The sequence below is a fragment of the Salvelinus namaycush genome, chromosome 39 (genome assembly GCF_016432855.1).
Source record: "Salvelinus namaycush isolate Seneca chromosome 39, SaNama_1.0, whole genome shotgun sequence".
NCBI lineage: Eukaryota > Metazoa > Chordata > Actinopteri > Salmoniformes > Salmonidae > Salvelinus > Salvelinus namaycush.
Window position 1 is genome coordinate 12,626,304 of NC_052345.1, and position 19,885 is coordinate 12,646,188.

The 19,885-nt window shown below is 42.7% G+C and overlaps 1 protein-coding gene across 2 annotated transcripts; it reads left to right on the forward strand.

Moving 5' to 3' along the window:
- The first annotated feature begins 11,999 nt into the window (after nt 1–11,999).
- LOC120032914 (ADP-ribosylation factor-binding protein GGA3-like) lies at nt 12,000–19,760 on the forward strand. Of its 2 annotated transcripts, XM_038979172.1 has the most exons (17): nt 12,000–12,044; nt 12,670–12,754; nt 13,003–13,078; nt 13,172–13,270; nt 13,384–13,507; nt 13,611–13,714; nt 14,108–14,188; nt 14,374–14,511; nt 14,739–14,820; nt 14,942–15,061; nt 15,303–15,539; nt 15,763–15,824; nt 15,969–16,231; nt 16,474–16,769; nt 16,910–17,079; nt 17,706–17,816; nt 18,152–19,760. In XM_038979172.1, the coding sequence occupies exons 1-17, from the start codon at nt 12,005–12,007 to the stop codon at nt 18,260–18,262; spliced, it is 2,199 nt and encodes a 732-aa protein (XP_038835100.1). In that variant the 5' UTR covers nt 12,000–12,004; the 3' UTR covers nt 18,263–19,760. The 2 variants fall into 2 exon arrangements, with proteins under 2 accessions (XP_038835100.1, XP_038835101.1); XM_038979173.1 differs by lacking the exons at nt 12,000–12,044; nt 12,670–12,754; nt 13,003–13,078 and having other exon boundaries at nt 13,362–13,507.
- The last annotated feature ends 125 nt before the right edge of the window (nt 19,761–19,885 follow it).

Here is a 19,885-nt window from a genome sequence, read left to right on the forward strand (position 1 = left end):
GAAGCTACTGTTGTGACGTTGGTTACTTCTTGCTGTCGTGCATACTGTATGTTTCAAATTAGAACAATCCACATTTTCTTATGAGGAAGTTCTACGCATAGAAATGAGAACATTATGGGCCGGTACCCCAGACACATTAAGCCTAGTCATTCAATTCAAAACTCTTCAATGTAGATTCTCCATTTGAGAATGCTTTTTAATCCAGGACTAGGCTTCATCTGGGAAACAACTGGCCCTGTATCTCTATGGTTACTTCACTAACTATTTCACCACTTGAGCACAACAGAGAGCATGGAGGAGCAATGTAGCAGATTGGATGTGGGCTCTTATCATGGGTCATGTTTGGTTACACTCAACACCACACACTGTGACACAATGTTTCAAAAGAGAAAGATGCTGATTAACTGGGTGACATAAGTAGTCAGATAATATGCCCAAGTCCTGATCTAAGATCAGTTTGACATGTACCCACATGGTTACTATTAGAATTCATAAAAAATCCTACAATGTGATTTTCTGGATTTTATTTTTTCATTTTGTCTGTCATAGTTGAAGTGTACCTATGATGAAAATTACAGGCCGCTCTCATCTTTTTAAGTGGGAGAACTTGCACAATTGGTGGCTGACTAAATACTTTTTTGCCCCACTGTATATATACAGTACCAGTCAAAAGTTTGGACACACCTACTCATTCCAGGGTTTTTCTATATTTTGACTATTTTCTACATTGTAGAATAATAGTGAAGACATCAAAACTATGAAATAACACATATGGAATCATGTAGTAACCAAAAAAGTTTTCAACAATTTTTTAATTTCTTTGAGATTCTTCAAAGAAGCCACCCTTTGCCTTGATGACAGCTTTGCACACTCTTGGCATTCTCTCAACCAGCTTCATGAGGTAGTCACCTGGAATGAATTTCAATTAACAGGTGTGCCTTGTTAAAAGTTAATTTGTGGAATTTCTTTCCTTAATGCCTTTGAGCCAATCAGTTGTGTTGTGACAAGGTAGGGGTGGTAAACAGAAAATAGCCCTATTTGGTAAAAGACCAAGTCCATATTATGGCAAGAATAGCTCAAATAAGCAAAGAGAAACGACAGTCCATCATTACTTTAAGACATGAAGGTCAGTCAATCTGGAAAATTTCAAGAACTTTGAAAGTTTCTTCAAGTGCAGTCTCAAAAACCATCAAGTGCTTTGATGAAACTGGCTCTCATGAGGACCGCCACAGAAAAGGAAGACCCAGAGTTACCTCTGTTGCAGAGGATAAGTTAGAGTTACCAGCCTCAGAAATTGCAGCCTAAATAAATCAGGCCCTCATGGTCGAAATTCTGCAAAGAAACCACTACTAAAGTACACCAATAAGAAGAGACTTGCTTGGACCAAGAAACACGAGCAATGGACATTAGACCATTGGAAATCTGTCCTTTGGTTTGATGAGTACAAATTTTAGATTTTTGTTTCCAACCGCTGTGTCTTTGTGAGACGCAGAGTAGGTGAACGGATTATCTCTGCATGTGTGGTTCCCACGGTGAAGCATGGAGGAGGAGGTGTGATGGTGTGGGGGTGCTTTGCTGGTGACACTGTGATTTATTTTGAATTCAAGGCACACTTAACCAGCATGGCTACCACAGCATTCTGCAGCGATACGCCATCCCATCTGGTTTGCGCTTAGTGGGACTATCATTTGTTTTTCAACAGGACAATGTCCTAACACACCTCCAGGCTGTGTGAGGGCTATTTGACCAAGAAGTAGAGTGATGGAGTAACATGGCCTCCACAATCACCCAACCTCAACCCAATTGAGATGGTTTGGAATGAGTTGGACCGCAGAGTGGAGGAAAAGCAGCCAACAAGTGTTCAGCATATGTGGGAACTCCTTCAAGACTGCTGGAAAAGCATTCCAGGTGAAGCCAATTATGTTTAGGTATCTGCTTCCAGCTCTATCAGTAATACATACCCTAATACATAAACAATAAAGTACATACAGGTGACTAATTGCAAATTAACCAGATTAATTGCAAATTAACCAAATAGCAGAGATGGTTGCGTCAATGAGGGAAGTTGGTGAGAAGAATGAGGAGGGCAACTGTATAGATACTGCCGAGCTGGAGAAGGCTGAAGCCAGAGTCAAAGACCTCCAGAGGCAGCTGCACAGGAAAACCTTCTCCATAGAGAGATTCCAGGGAAGTGCTGGTGATATATGGTTTTACACCGGACTACATGACCTTTCTGACCTTATACGACTTCCTCCGACCAAAGCAAAGTGGCCAGCTGCACTACTGGGGCTCTGTTTTCAAAGGGAAGCCGGCAAAAGATGGCCAAGAGTTGGGGAGACACAGAAAGCTCAGTCCCATGGATGGACTGTTCCTGGTCCTCATTCGTCTCCGAGTCGGACTTTTAAGGAGGGACCGTTGCTGACTGCTTTGGCGTTTCGGTGCAATATCATGTATCATCGTTTCAAGCAGCTGCCCAGGCGACAGTTTGCACAGAAGCGTATGCCTGTCGCAGTCAAGACAACATACCCGAACTGTCGAGTCATAGTAAACTGCACAGAGGTTTTCATTGAAAGCCATCCAGGCTTGCCACAGTCCTGCACCTGGTTCAACTACAAGAACCATAACATGACCACGGCCGTAGTGTGCATTGCACCTCATGACTCCGTTATGTACATGTTTGATCTGTATGGGGGGCCAACTTCTGACAGACAGGTCTTTGGGGGAAGTGGATTACTGGACATGCTGGAAGCAGGGGACGGGTACTGGCGGATCGGAGTTTTGACATTCAGGACTTACTTGTTTCCAAAGGAGTCTGTGTCTCTGTGGCACCATTTGTGAGGGGGAAGTCTCAGTTCACTGCTCCAGAGGTGTGTGACACCCGTTGCATTGCTCATCTACAGATTCATGTTGAACCTGCCATTGAATGGGTAAAAAACTTCTCCAGCAGCAAGTTCCCATCAGCATGTGCTCAGAACTGAATGAGATCTGGCACATATGTTGTCATCTGACCAACTTTTCCCCACCCCTGGTTTGAATGGCCTGGCATGGTGTGGTGGTCTGGGCCGCTGGCCCTGGGGTCCCATGTGTTTGTGCTGTCGCGTTCAAGTCGGGCCGCTGTCTCTCTGGCACGGACACTCCTCCTGGCTTTCCGTTCTCTCTCGCACTGTCTGTCCAATAATTAGTATGTAATTGAGCATACATTTCCTTAAATTTCAAATAGAAAAAGGTATCTGTTATAAGTGTGTATTTGAATATATAATCACCATCAACATGGAAGACAATTTAAGTGTATATCATTTAGGTACAGCTCACATTTTTTGGAGAGCAAGATTTCTGGGCAAGCAAGTATTTTTTTGTATGTTAAATGTTCTAACTATCTTAGTGTTTATGGACATTTAAAGCATAGTAGTGGTCATTCAAATTTTCCTCTTTGATTATATGCTATTAATGCACATGTCACTTCAAATGTCTTGGAACCGTTAACCCTTTTCACAATCACGGGAGTTGGCCTATATGGATAGGGCTAAATCGAAATGTTTCTTACAGAAGAAATATGAGAAGCACGGAAGCAATTGAAAGGGAAGTTTAGAGATTGTGGGAAAACTATTAGACCAAAGTTGGAAGACACAACAGTTCACCCACCTGACAAAGGACTGACTCCAAACATTACACTGTTGCTTTTATGTGCATTGTCACATATTTGTATTTGTATTTATTATGAATCCCCACTACTCTTCCTGGGGTCCAGCAAAATTAAGGCAGTATATACCATTTTAAAACATCACAATACATTCACAGATTTCACAACACACTGTGTGCCCTCAGGCCCCTACTCCACCACTACCACATATCTACAGTACCAAATCCATGTGTATGTATAGTGCGCATGTTATCGTGTGTGTATGTGTCTGTGCCAATGTTTGTGTTGCTTCACAGTCCCCGCTGTTCCATAAGGTGTTTTTTTAATCTGTTTTTTAAATCTAATTTTACTGCTTGCGTCCGTTACTTGATGTGAAATAGAGTTCCATGTAGTCATGGCTCTATGTAGTACTGTGTGCCTCCCATAGTCTGTTCTGGACTTGGGGACTGTGAAGAGACCTCTTGTGGCATGTCTTGTGGGGTATGCATGGGTGTCCGAGCTGTGTGCCAGTCATTTAGACAGACAACTCGGTGCATTCAACATGTCAATACCTCTCATAAATAAAAGTAGTGATGAAGTCAATCTCTCCTCCACTTTCAGCCAGGAGAGATTGACATGCATATTATTAATATTAGCTCTCTGTGTACATCCAAGGGCCAGCCGTGCTGCCCTGTTCTGAGTCAATTGCAATTTTCCTTTCATTTTTTGTGGCACCTGACCACACGACTGAACAGTAGTCAAGGTGCGACAAAACTAGTGCCTGTAGTACCTGCCTTGTTGATAGTGTTGTTAAGAAGGCAGAGCATAACTTTATTATAGACAGACTTCTCCCCATCTAAGCTACTACTACATCAATATGTTTTGACCATGACAGTTTACAATCTAGTGTTACTCAAAGCAGTTTAGTCATCTCAACTTACTCAATTTCCACATTATTTATTACAAGATTTGGTTGAGGTTTAGGGTTTAGTGAGTGTTTTGTTCCAAATACAATGCTTTTAGTTTTAGAAATATTTAGGGCTAAATTATTCCTTGCCACCCACTCTGAAACTAACTGCAGCTCTTTGTTGAGTGTTGCTGTCATTTCAGTTGCTGTAGTAGATGACGTGTATAGTGTTGAGTCATCCGCATACGTAGAAACTCTGGCTTTACTTTAAGTCAGTGGCATGGGGCCTAAACAGCTACCCTGGGGAATTCCTGATTCTAACTGGATTATATTTGAGAGGCTTCCATTAAAGAACACCCTCTGTGTTCTGTTAAACAAGTAACTCTTTATCCACATTATAGCAGTGGGTGTAAAGCCATAACACACGTTTTTTCAGCAGCAGACTATGATCAATAATGTCAAAAGCTGCACTGAACTCTAACAAGACAGCCCCCACAAATCATTTATCATCAATTTCTCTCAGCCAATCATCAGTCATTTGTGTAAGTGCTGTGCTAGTTGAGTGTCTTTCCCTATAAGCATGCTGAAATTCTGTTGTCAATTTGTTTACTGTAAAATAGCATTGTTTCTGGTCAAACACAATTTTTTTCCAGAAGTTTACTAAGAGTTGGTAACAGGCTGATTGGTTGGCTATTTGAGCCAGTAAAGGGGGCTTTACTATTCTTGGGTAGTGGAATGACTTTAGCTTCCCTCCAGGCCTGAGGGCACACTCTCTCTAGTAGGCTTAAATTGAAGATGTGGCAAATAAGAGTGGCAATATCGTTGGCTATTATCCTCAGTAATTGTCCATCTAGATTGTCAGACCCTGGTGGCTTGTCATTGTTGATAGACAACAATAATTTTTTCACCTCTTCCAAGTGGCCCCATCCCTCTCAAGTTTGCACAGTTCCTAAGTAATTTCAATGCACTTTTATAACTCAAAGAAGTCTTCAACTATAAGGTGTTTTTTTGATCTCTCCTAGTTGTGCCGCTGAGGAACTAGAACAAGCACACTTGTAGTTGTTGTGTTTGGAACACAGCCCTCCATTCCCGCCATCACACAATTGCTGTTGTTTAAGCAATCCAAAAACATACCATTATAAATCGCAATCTGGGTCAGGTGGGCATCATTTGAAAGTCTGTTCTATTGCCAACATGACTAGCTAAGTTATAAAATTCGATCTTACAGTGTTAAACTTTCACCGGGTAATTCATAGAAACAGATCGTAATTTTGGTGTGCATTAAAAAGGAGTCATGCGTGCATTCAGATTTGTGTTCTGCTGCTAATTTTCCTCACAATAGACAAACATCGTCTCATTCTGTTTTCGAACAACCCAGGGTATGAAGCCATGTCACCTTGTAACTGTACATCAACCATAGTGATCGTAAACACTAACACTGTATATGACGTGAGTTTGATTACATGGATCCGAGTGTAAAGGGGGTACTCATCTGCATGTCACTCCCATTCTGAACCGGAACATAGGACTATGAATAAAGCCAGCCGCTGTTGAGCCTCAGACATGTCTGTTGTTCATTCCAGGTGGGAGAAGCGTAGAACATATTCCATTGTTGTCACAAGCAATCTACATCCACGACAGCTGGACTGCTATTAATTCACACAAGTCAGTCACTCATGAAACAAGATAGAATAGCTTTATTAGGCCTTGAACAAAAGTAGTATTTCGATTGAAAGCTGAAGAAACCAGACCAATATTAACAGATGAAACAACTCTGTGGGTACACGTACTGTATACAACATGCATAAGAAACATAGAAAGCTGAAGAGACTGTTTCCTTTGACCATCTAAACGTACGAAGTGTCATTTAGTTAGTAAAATGCCACATTTTTTGGTTTATTTTTTGCCTCCCTCACATCATGAGATGATATCTGTCTAATGTATGTATTATATGTAACAAGCAGGAAGAGTGAGGAAGTGTTCATCAACAAATTTGAGTACAGGTGCAGGCTAAAAAAATACTTACATATTCCTGGGTAAAAGTATGACTTTTATGCGACTCCTCATTCATGATTTATTGGTGAGCATAGGCAACATACCGTATGTAAGAAACAGAAGCTCTCCGAAAGGGAACATGCAGTCCTGCCATAGACAATCATCAAACAGAACTCTACACACCTCCATTCCTCTCTGTCTAGAACACCACATCGCATCAACGTGTTCTCATTATGGCCATTTGCCCCATTACTCAATAGTAGTACGGATGTTTCTAATTCAATCAGAGCTGGTCATCTGAATCTACTACAGCTGGGAAACTCTTGTCAAGTTTTGCTGCTTCTTTTAGGTGGATATTCCTGAATTTCGAGCTGCATCTCATGTCCCACAGGTGCATCTTCATCTCCTTCCACCACGATCCCATCTGGGGAAGCAGCCAGGAAGGGAGATGGTGTGTGCACCACTAGGCCGGAGTTCTTCACCTTGTAACGTAGGCTAAGGGCTTTGAATGCATCATGCTCATGCTCTTTACCAAACTGTGTGTATGGTTGTGAACTGGATTGGGTTTGTTAGGTTGTCAGCTAACTTTGTGTGCTTCGTTTTCCTCCTGATGACAAGTTTGAAGCTGTTATCTGTTCCATCCACTCCTAGTGCCATATCATGGTGCTGGTTGCAGTGCCCCTCTACACTGACCACACAGATGCACATTGCAGCAAGGAGAGAGGCACCCGGGCAACACGAGGCGCGTCTCTTGTTTTCATTGATGACAAAACCTCTGCCTTGATAAGCACTACATTACTCTCCTCCAGTTGTAGTGTTGACAAGCATCCTTTTCACATATCCATCTTTGAAAAACGTGGATCCATTTGCCTTATTAGCTCAGGTCAGCTGCTCTACGGTACTAGCTATGTTTATGTAGATACCGTGTGTCCACGAGAGATGACGGCAAAGATTACAACCTCTGCTCTGGTGGTGTGGATGTAGACCCGCTTGTAGCCAGCCTACAATGGCCAGGCGTGCTTCAATTAGAAAAATCCGACTTTCGTAAACTCTTCTGATTAAGTGATTCGGTTGTTAATCAGATCTAAGAAATATTATCACATAGTGGCCACTGCCTTTGACGTTAGATCATATTGGTCAACCTTTGAAAGACGAATTAACGTTAGAGTCCTCGTAAACAAATGCGGCGTCATTTTTGCGGAAAGTGTTACCCATGGTACGTTTAGTTCGATTTAACGTTTGCTACGTTGAGGACCGGTTTGTGTTGAACGACACGTTTCCCTAAAACTTTCTTGTACGGATGTGTTATTATCAGTTATTATTAGCTTTATTAGGCCTTGAACAAAAGTAGTATTTCGATTGAAAGCTGAAGAAACCAGACCAATATTAACAGATGAAACAACTCTGTGGGTACACGTACTGTATACAACATGCATAAGAAACATAGAAAGCTGAAGAGACTGCTTCCTTTGACCATCTAAACGTACGAAGTGTCATTTAGTTAGTAAAATGCCACATTTTTTGGTTTATTTTTTGCCTCCCTCACATCATGAGATGATATCTGTCTAATGTATGTATTATATGTAACAAGCAGGAAGAGTGAGGAAGTGCTCATCAACAAATTTGAGTACAGGTGCAGGCTAAAAAAATACTTACATATTCCTGGGTAAAAGTATGACTTTTATGCAACCTCATTCATGATTTATTGGTGAGCATAGGCAACATACCGTATGTAAGAAACAGAAGCTCTCCGAAAGGTAACATGCAGTCCTGCCATAGACAATCATCAAACAGAACTCTACACACCTCCATTCCTCTCTGTCTAGAACACCACATCGCATCAACGTGTTCTCATTATGGCCATTTGCCCCATTACTCAATAGTAGTATGGATGTTTCTAATTCAATCAGAGCTGGTCATCTGAATCTACTACAGCTGGGAAACTCGTCAAGTTTTGCTGCTTCTTTTAGGTGGATATTCCTGAATTTCGAACTGCATCTCATGTCCCACAGGTGCATCTTCATCTTCTTCCACCACGATCCCATCTGGGGAAGCAGCCAGGAAGGGAGATGGTGTGTGCACCACTAGGCCGGATGACATTGATGACAAAACCTCTGCCTTGATAAGCACTACATTACTCTCCTCCAGTTGTAGTGTTGACAAGCATCCTTTTCACATATCCATCTTTGAAAAACGTGGATCCATTTGCCTTATTAGCTCAGGTCAGCTGCTCTACGGTACTAGCTATGTTTATGTAGATACCATGTGTGTCGAGAGATGACGGCAAAGATTACAACCTCTGCTCTGGTGGTGTGGATGTAGACCCGCTTGTAGCCAGCCTACAATGGCCAGGCGTGCTTCAATTAGAAAAATCCGACTTTCGTAAACTCTTCTGATTAAGTGATTCGGTTGTTAATCAGATCTAAGAAATATTATCACATAGTGGCCACTGCCTTTGACGTTAGATCATATTGGTCAACCTTTGAAAGACGAATTAACGTTAGAGTCCTCGTAAACAAATGCGGCGTCATTTTTGCGGAAAGTGTTACCCATGGTACGTTTAGTTCGATTTAACGTTTGCTACGTTGAGGACCGGTTTGTGCTGAACGACACGTTTCCCTAAAACTTTCTTGTACGGATGTGTTATTATCAGGTTTATCTTGACTGATTTGCGTTATATATTTTTTATTTTGTATAATCAAGCATATGTTTATTTTCTTACCTTTTAATCAAGTCTTATAAATGAAGATGTCTTATTTCACTAGAGTAGCCTTTGCCGATTTTGGTTGTTCACAATTTGAATCGGTCATTTTTCTACATTCCGTGAATATTTTATTTTGTAAAACGGTATTGTTAACATTTTGAAACTGAAACTATTAAAGCTTGAATCTTTAGTTAAAACAATAACAAAGCGGCCAACCCACCTCTGTTTTGATAAGAAGCTGAGGGATGGGCCGGGAGAAATGTAACCACTCTCAAATTCATAGACAGAGCGATGGATGCAAGGACTGACCATCCATGATATCAACATTATAGTTTTAACCATGTTTTGAGGCTATGCAGTGTGTGTTTACAAACATTGGAGTAAAACAAGCTTATATTCTGGGTACAAGAGATTCTAGCAACAAAACAAAAAAAGTGTCAAGTTACAAATTACTTTGTTGTTTTGTTTACAGTTGGGTTTATGCCTATCATATAATCATTGTAAAGTTTGTTTCCCATACAGACTAGTAAATCATGTTTCTCGTAGATGGCTGTAAAATAAAAGTTTACCCCAAATCCTATCTATCACCATTTTATTACAATGAGGGGATTCTATTAAACAGGCACGAGTGTACCGGGCTATGGCCCGTCACGTGACCGGGAGAAGCTGTGAGGGAGGCGCACCCTGCTCTAATTAGACAACAATCGGCAGCGCTCGGTTATATTGTCAAGGCAGCATGATCCATCGTTCAGGGACATGGGAATGGAGATAACGCGTTTTTATCAAAAGGAATCCCTTTTGCATGTGAAAACACAGAATCCTACGCATTACTCCTTGTGCTTAAACTACCTTACTTTTGTTTTGAGCCAACTTTGCCATTGGTCAGAAAAGTACAATCACTTTACACCTGGTGCTAACTATGCCTACTCAGGCGCCCAAACCAGATTAACAGAATACCTTCAATGATTTATCGTCATTCTTTCTACAGCCCAGTGGGTGAAAGCGTGAGAAATTTGGTCCAAAGAAATTTCATTTTGGTGGTGTCTCCGCAGATCTTTGGTTTCTCCCTCATATACAGTCAATTATATTGTGCACCGGTCTATGGCCGTGACGTCAGCAGGCAAAATGAGAAGGGTCTGACTGAAACTCCCGGGAAGAACCGCCCAGGGAAACCAAATCCCTCTCTAGCTTCTCTTTCCATTGGCTCCTGACTACTTCGTTGTTCTGGCACTGGGCGGATTCGATTATGCTGAGCCGCGGGGCACCAGGCAAAGGCCCGTTACGTCATCGGGCGAAAGCGGAGAGGGAGGAGTGCAGCCCCCTTCTCAAATAGAATAGTAATCTGTGCCGCTCTGTCATTTTGTCAACAAGGCAGAATGGTGCATCATCCATTTTTTTCAATAAAATACATGTTAGAATTTTCTATCTCATTTTCATTGGGAAGGTAGATCAATCTCAAAAGCAATCACTTTTGCATGTGAAAAAACTTTGAACAGGGCTTTGAACAGGGCACATGGCTCAGGCCCAGGAGGCAGCCTGGTTCCAAAACTAATGCAATCAACTTTCACCTGGTACAAAACACACCTACTCAGGCGCCCGGGCGAGATTAAACAAACCCCCTCATTGTAGCTAAGCCTAACCCTTTTCCTAACCTGCCTAGGTGACTCCTGCTCCGTAGCACTCAAATCTGTAGCCATAAAATGCTTTGAAAGGCTGGTCATGGCTCACATCAACACCATCATCCCAGAAACCCTGGACCCACTTCAATTCACATATCCGCCCCAACAGATCCACAGATGGCGCAATCTCTATTGCACTCCACACTGCCCTTTCCCACCTGGACAAAAGGAACACCTATGTGAGACTACAGCTCAGCGTTCAACACCATAGTGCCCTCCAAGCTCATCACTAAGCTAAGGACCCTGGGACTGAAGAACTCCCTCTGCAACTGGATCCTGGACCTCCTGACAGGTCGCCCCAGGTGGTGAGGGTAGGCAACAACACATCTGCCACACTGACCCTAAACACGGGGGCCCCTCTGGAGTGCGTGCTTAGTCTCTTCTTGTACTCTCTGTTCACCCACAACTGCGTGGCCACGCACGACTCCAACACCCTTATTAAGTTTGCCGACGACACGGCGGTGGTAGGCCTGATTACAGACGACGACGAGACAGCCTATAGGGAGGAGGTCAGAGACCTGTGACAAATACCATTTTATTCTCCTAATCTGCTAGGTCAATTCACATAACCTGCTTCGTTAGTTCTCCTAACCTGTACGTAAATTATCCTAATTCCGCTACCTTAGTTCTATTAACCTGCTACATTAATTCACCTAAACTGTGATGTACATTTTCTAACACGCTACGATAATTATCCTAACCTGCTATGTAGGCTAAACAAACCATCTGTACTGACAAATTATCATAACATTGGCTGCCTCCTGGGCTTGAGCCAGGTGCCCCTTTCAAAACCCCAGCTAAGTGTGCCCCAAACAAAAGTGACATTGTTAAGCACGTGGAGTAATGAGTAGGATTCTGTTTTCACATGCAAAAGTGATTGCTTTCGATAAAAAACGTTTACCAATGAAAACTCTTTGAAAATTCAAAAATGTTGTAAGGAAAAGAGATGTATGCATCATGATGTAGACAACATAACCGATAGCAGCAGATTACTGTTCGATTAGAGAATGCTCTCCTCTCTTGCCGCTTTTTCCCGTTCACGACCGGTGCCCCGTGGCTCAGCATAATCGAATACGCCCATTGGTGTATCTGCAGTGAATATGGCGGATGCGGAAGGGGAGTCGCTGGAGTCGTGGCTCAGTGAGTTACATGCTTGAAAATTAAATTATATGTACTTCTTTATGAATCGTTGTAATGTTCAACAATTTTGCCATTCACAACGACATCACCAGTGCCAGCTAGAATATACATTTTATACAAATGTTAACAATGGCTATGTTCATTTATTTATCGTGTTTTGAGTCAATGTTTGGGGCATGAGAGGTGGCTTGCAATGAGCTAACGTTAGCTAGCTATTTTGGCAACAACAGTTCATGTTCACAATGCCCACGACCCTTTATTGACTCTTGTTAGGTAGCTAGCTAACTAAGCTTCTATTTTTTTGCTAGTTGTCAAGATTTTGGGAGTTAGTTTGCTAGCTAGATAGCTTAGCAACTACTGTATCTACTGTAGTTGTTTACAAATTAACCTCCAGCTGGCTACACAACTCTGACTAGCTAACTGCCTACCTAGTTACCTAATTTCCTGCAAGGGCTGCCTGCATTCGACTAGATCTTGCAGTGCTTGCGTCAAGACAAATGTGCAGTAATACATGACCTGTTTGGCTTTTATCACATTCAGGTGTCAGCCATGAGCAGTTTTTTATAAAGGAGCCTATGAAAACTCAGTCAGGGATAGATATTCATGTGATCCTTCCCCCTTGCAGACAAGGCCACCAACCCATCCAACAGGCAGGAAGACTGGGAGTACATTATAGGATTCTGTGACCAAATCAATAAGGAATTGGAAGGGTATGGATGCTTTTTCTGTGCTCTTCAAGTAACGTTACTGCAGGTCCCCTGGATCATATTTCAGAAGCTGAACTAATTTCTGCAGTGTTACGGTAGTAATCTCATTGTAATCAATAGGGTTTTCTGAAGATGTAATAGTTTTAACTTTTTATTGTTTAACTGCATAATCTCAAATTAGGCTAATTTGGAACTGTTGAATCCTTGAATTGTTTGAGATTTATTCTGATATTATATCATTTTAATTTCAGCCCACAGATTGCTGTGAGATTGTTAGCCCATAAAATCCAGTCCCCACAAGAATGGGAGGCGATACAGGCTTTGATGGTGCGTAACATCCCACTCCTACATTGTGTATTTGTAATTTATCACAAGGCCTATAATTCTTGGAGCTTTAACATTGACTACTTAATTTTGCAGGTTTTAGAGGCTTGCATGAAGAACTGCGGGAAAAGGTTTCACAACGAAGTTGGGAAATTTAGGTTTCTAAATGAACTCATCAAAGTGGTGTCACCTAAAGTAAGTAGATCATATCAACTGTTTTGTATTGGTCCTTAATCCCATAGTTCTGTATGTAATTTGTGGCTTTGTTAAAATGGAATCCATCCAGATGAACCCTGTTCCTGTTCCAGTATCTAGGTGACAGAGTGTCGGAGGTGGTGAAGAAGAGAGTGGTAGATATGCTCTTCAGCTGGACGCTCTCTTTACCCGATGAGGCTAAGATCAGTGAAGCTTATCAAATGCTGAAGAAACAAGGTAGGATTTCAACATAACCTGAAATAGGGTAAAAAAAATTTCATTCGTTTTTAGTCTATACTGTAAAGTCGCCATGGCACTTCTAACTGTTGCCTTTTTTCAGGTATTGTCACAGTTGACCCTGAGCTTCCTCTGGATAAGACACTGATGCTGTTGCCCCCATCCCGGCCCAAGAATCCTGTATTTGAGAACGAGGAGAAGAGCAAGGTGAGATGTTTCCTTCTTATGATGTTTGATGGAAGATCTTTGTATACGGACGCTATGAATTTACTTTGTGAAGAATGTTTTAATTGTGTTATCTTTAAAAAAATATATGTTTGAATTCTGTCTTTGGGATGCAAATAGCATAGGCTAGATAGCCATAATCTATGTCATTACAATAACAATTACACTATACAACCCTCCTGACTGTCTCATTCTTTTTCTCATTGGTCCTGGCGTGTTTGCTTTTCAGAGCTTCAAGTTGATCTATGATCAAAATATGTTTTCTCAAGCCCTGGGATCTGTCACAGGGCGTGGCTGCTGTGACTGGACCCTAAATGTGGGAAACAGACTAGAGTACTAGAGACTCTGACTTATTATTATTCTCTCTCTCTGTAGCGACTGGCCGAGCTTCTGAAGAGCAAAAAGCCTGAGGATCTACAGGAGGCCAACCGCCTCATCAAAAACATGGTCAAAGAGGTTAGCCTACATGCATCATCATACAGACACGCATCCAGTGACGTAGGCAGTAGTTGTGTAAACAGAGCTGCTCCACAAACATAATGACGTTGATGACGACCATAATGACGACAAGGGATTGAATCCGGCCCTCTGTCAGTCACTGTGGCCCAGTGGGTGTAAGGCAGGTGTGTGCTGTGTTTCAGGATGAGGTGAGGCTGCAGAGAGCGTCGAAGCGCAGCGGCACCCTGGAGGAGGTCAACAACAGTGTTAAACTGCTCAACGAGATGCTCAGCCACTTCAGCAGGGACCAATCAACGGATGGAGATAAGGAGCTTATCAAAGTTGGTCCACATCTTACTTCACTATCACTATTGTAGACTCTTCCCCCTCAAAAAAATTGAGATAGACACTTTTTATAGATTACCTTCGTGGAAAATAAAATGAAATCGCTTCCAAGACAATGAAAGTTTGCCTGAAAAATCTGTCTTTTGTTGTTAATACACTTTGGAAGCATATATGAAATGTGTTGTCATCACATATTATTATTGGTGTTGCTTTTTCATTTCAGGAGCTTTACGGTGACTGTGACAAGTTGAGGGGGACTGTGTTCAAGCTGGCCACAGAGACAGAGGACAATGACAGCAGCTTAGGTAACCAACACCCCCTGAGGCCTGCCATCTTATTGTCCGAAATAGTCAATTCCCTCCCATTGGTCATATTGATTGGTTGGATGAGCCTTCATTGTGACCTTTGACCTCTCGTGACCCCCAGGTGACATATTGCAGGCCAGCGATGACCTGTCCCGCGTCATCAACTCCTATAAGAGGATTGTGGAGGGACAGACTGTCAATGGAGAGATGGAGACACTTGGACCATCAACTACTACACAATGTAAGAACATGAGGGTTCACAGATTTTATTTTCTACCAGGGATTGTCCACCTTTTCCTTTCTGAGGCCCAGGTCTGGGGATTCTTTACAAAAGTATAAGCCCCCCTTCATCTGAGAACACATTGGTGTCTTATTGTATTTATCATCTTGGACTGTTTCACCCTCATCTTGTGAACTTCCCAAATCATGATAGCAGCAACAAATAAGTGAAACTCAATCAATCTCTTTCCTTCCCTGGCCAGGTACCAAAGACAGCAACCAGTCTGAGATCCTGATAGACCTGGCTGGTCTGGACCTCCAGAGCCCCTCACCACCAGAGCATCCTCCTCTAGCCCAGCACCCAGACCTCATCCCAGCCGACCTGCTGTACGGGTCTGCACCCCTCCAGGATCTTCAGGCCTGCCCTGCCATGGAGGACCCCAGCCCCGGCAAACCCTCTGCCGCACTGTCTCTACTGGATGAAGAGCTCCTCTCTCTAGGTACAGCACATCCTGTATCAGCACCTTTATGTCTTGGATCTGATAAGAAAGCATTAGTCTTGTGTGTCATTGTGATTCATGTTTTTGACATTGAATTCACATAGTAGACTCACCTAATACCCACATATATTGCCAAAGTCTCTCCCTCTTCCAGGAAATGTGGGTTTTCTTGATAGAACAGGAGAATAAATTGACTGATATATGGACTGTTTGTTTGTTTCAGGACTTAATGACCCAGTTCCTGCAAAAGATGACTTGAATAATCTGTGGACGACATTTTTGCAGGTAAATTTTCAAGTGTCCTAACCAGTCAATACTTTCAGAAGCATTTATCTGGTAGAAATATTTATCCTTCCTGGAAATATTGATCTTAAAAATATTAGCATGACACACATTGTATAATGTGATGTTAAACCCCTTCTCTTCCAGGCTCCCAACCCAGTTTTGGACCTGTTTGGCAGCGCCCTCCCAGCTACTGTATTCTCTGCAGCTTCTACGACAGCCGCCAGTTTGGACCAGTTAGGAGCTTCTACAACAGAGCCTGTTTCTAAGACAGCCGCCCATGTCAGTTGCCCACAATCCTCAGTGGCGGCCTCCTTTCCCTACCCCAGTGCTGCTGCCCAGGCAGTCTCCGCCTCCCTGAACCACAGTCTGCAAGATCTGGCCATGTTGGATCTGGGCAGCCCCAAGAGGTGCTCATCTCCACTACCAATCATACTTTATGTTCCTGTGAAGGCTAGATGCTAGCTAGCATGTAGCACACCATGTAACTGTGGAGGCTAGAAAGTGGATAACTGAAGTAACATTTAAATGCCACCATCTATAATAACCAATTGGCGTTATTACTTGATCTATTATTTTGAGTGTATGCAGTAGGGATGGGCGGTAGAGAGTACAGTTTTAATGTACATCCATCTGTCATCATCTACTATAGCATGTCTGGTGTGATCAACACCGGCGACCTGTTTGGGATGGGTGAGGCTATGGGTGCCAGTGCCTCCCCGAGAATTGGGATCCCCGCCTCCAGATCCAGCCCTCTTCCTCTGGGCATCCTACCGGCTGCTGCTGTTGCAGCCCCTACCTTGTCCCCTAAGACCCAGGCTGATGACAGCCCCCTTCTCCGCTCCCTGTCCCCCATCTTGATTCTCCCGCTGGGGCAGGCCAGCCCAGCCAAGTTCCCTGAGATCTCCCTAAGTAACGTCCACGTGCCCCTGGAAGCTATCAAGCCAAGTGAGTCCCAGGAAGACCTTAGCCTGATTCAGGGGTTTCTGGGTACTGTAGTTTGGTCAACACAGATGGCTCAGTATAGTGGCTGGAAGTGCAGATACTGAGTATTTTCTTCCACTGTCTGTCATTCTGTGATGTTTAAGGCAAGCTGTGTCCTGTGACGGCCTATGATAAAGACGGGGTCCGCGTTCTCCTGCACTTTGCTACCGACTGTCCGCCGGGCCGGCCGGACGTGCTGGTGATGGTGGTGTCCATGTTGAACACGGCACCTCTTCTCGTCAGGAACATAGTCCTACAGGCTGCTGTACCCAAGGTAAGGCTGACTTGGACAGTGGACACGCACTGTTACAACCTATTCAATTACACTGTGGTCTGTACTTACACTGTAGTACAGGGATAATCAACTAGATTCAGCCGTGGGCTAATTATTTTTCTTGAGTGGATGGTCGGAGCCAGAACATAATTACAGATCATTTGTAGACTGCAAAAATATATAATATTTGAAAACCTTGCTTACATTTGTATATGACCACATATATCTCTGTGTGGGAATACTTAGCAACAGCTCCCCAACATTAAAATCACTTGGAGCTGATTTCCTGGTGTTTTGACAGTATTTTATGTCCAACAATGGAGAAAAAAAGTTTGCTTAGAACCTGGGGGGCCAATTAAATCCAACGCTGCCAGTTGGGGAACCCTGCTGTAGTTGAGGAAAATATTTTAGCATACTTGAATCCTCACTCTCCTGACAAGTGAGATGTTCAGTGAGGTACTGCTTCAGACAGGCAGTGAAGTTTGCTCAAACTATAATATTTCTGAGTTATATATATATATATTATGAACCAAAGCCTGTCTTCAAACTGTCACTGATAACTCCCCCCCCCCCCCCCCCCCCCCCCCCCCCCCCGCCCTCCCTGTTCATTCCTTCCCCCTTGCCAGTCGATGAAGGTGAGACTACAACCGCCCTCGGGAACTGACCTGGCGCCCTTTAACCCCATCTTTCCCCCCGCCGCCATCACTCAAGTCATGCTGCTGGCCAACCCACTGATGGTGAGAGTCCTCCTAGTGTAGTCAATGAGAGTTATTCATCTGATATTTGCATGAGGTGAAAATGTGTTTTTTATAATGTAATAATATATTCCACTTAGTAGACGTAATGGTACAGTGAGTGTATACATTTTGTCTTTGTGATCCCTGCTAAGGTTCAGGATCTATTATTCCATCCTTTAGTTGTTACTTGGTCTTTATGATTCCTGACATCAGCTACCCATATCTCATATCACCTGGATCATTTGTGTGCTTTAGTTTGAAATCGAAAGGATGCTACAATGCTAACCAGCAGGCTAAGCTGGCATTCTAACTCTGTGCCTGTGTGTCTCTCGAAGGAGAAGGTCCGGATGAGATACAAGCTGACGTTCACACTGGGAGAGCAGCAGTGCACAGAGACTGGGGAGGTGGACCAGTTCCCCCCAGCTGAGATATGGGGGGCTCTATAGCCCCCCTAACCCCAAAATGGTGCCAAGGACAATACAGTAACACATGGTGGGGACAGCTTGAGCTTGAGTCTGTTGACACTACAAAGACTGTATTTGGGGGAGAATCAATGTATTTGTGAATGTTTCATATACTAGTAAGTTATTAAGCGCTATTATCATTGTGCCATTTGTTACATTGTTCTTCTGTTAGGTGTCATGTTAAAACTAAATTCGACTTCAAGCCCAATCTTCTCTGAATGGAATTGTTACAGAATTGCTGCACTTTAGAAATGCCGTACAGACTTACAATGTTTGGTTTTAGAGCAGTCATATACACTTGGAAATGTAACTTTCAACGGTCAATAAGAGCCAGCCTAGCATGTGATAAGAGTGGAAGTTATCACATGATATATATCGGGCAGTTACACAAGACTTACAATGAACTACCAGTAATTGGACAGGGACAATCTCCCGATTTGTCACAGTTAATGGAAAAGAAGCCCTAGACTAGTAGCATACGGTATACATGTATCTCTTTTCCGCCTGCCCCCTTTCACTTTATTCCAATACAATACCTCAGTAGAAAATGATGAAGATAAATGACAGTACAGATAGCTAAATGCTGAACACTTGCATAATGTTGTTGAGAAGAACTTTGTGAATATATTCAATTTAATTATTTGTATTTTTGGGAGCAGAGCGCTATTTATCTGGTCAGGTGGGATTTTTCTATTTCTACCTATATATTTCTATTAGTGCTATTTTGACATGTTTCAGTTATGGGAGGTGGTGGCCTGCCAAGGTGTGTGACTGTGAATCCTTATTTATTTTTAGGTGCTTGTCATGAAAGTATTGGTTTCCAGAGATGTTGTTAGCGAAGCAAGCTCTGTCTACTGTTTTGAGGTCTGTTTACTGCTGAATTCTTCCCTGCATACTGAACTCTTCCCTGCATACTTGACTTTGAATGGCTTGGTAGCAATTTAATATTAGTTTGTAGAAACCTGGGGCTTATCCAGGAGGGTGAAATATCACAGCACTTTCAGATAGACCTGTATTGAGTAGAACGAAGTTGTTTGAATAGGGAAGTTTGTCAGCTCTATACATTACATTTCTATCTGCGACGTCGTAAACCTTGCATCCCCATTCAAACAGCCCATGGGTGAAGGTGCTTTGCCTGCAGTGGTACAATAGGACATGAATCAGTCACTCAAAATAGGGCTTATGGGTGTCCCTTGCAATGTACTAGTATGTAACAAGAGTGTCTGACTATCTATGTCTGTATTCAGTCTGTCTGCGTTCTGAAGCCATTTTCTGTTATCAGTACCAATGTTACAATGGGAGGACTCTTCCAAACTTCAATATAAATTGTTGCTGTAGTTATTGTCAATTTTAGAGACTGGCAAATTAATTCATGTGCATTAATGTGTGGTTCTTTAATGAGATTGAACAGAAGTATGTACTGTAAATGTATTTTCAAACAGCTGTTTCACCGCATGAAAATTAAAGTCTTAATTTTAAAGAATTGCCACATTCTGTATGTGGTATGTTCATATGGCTGCCCTAACCCACTTGCGCCCATACAGACTGATTACCGGCGATGAAACACCTATAAATAGTCAACCCTCTTGGAAAATGTAATTTTAC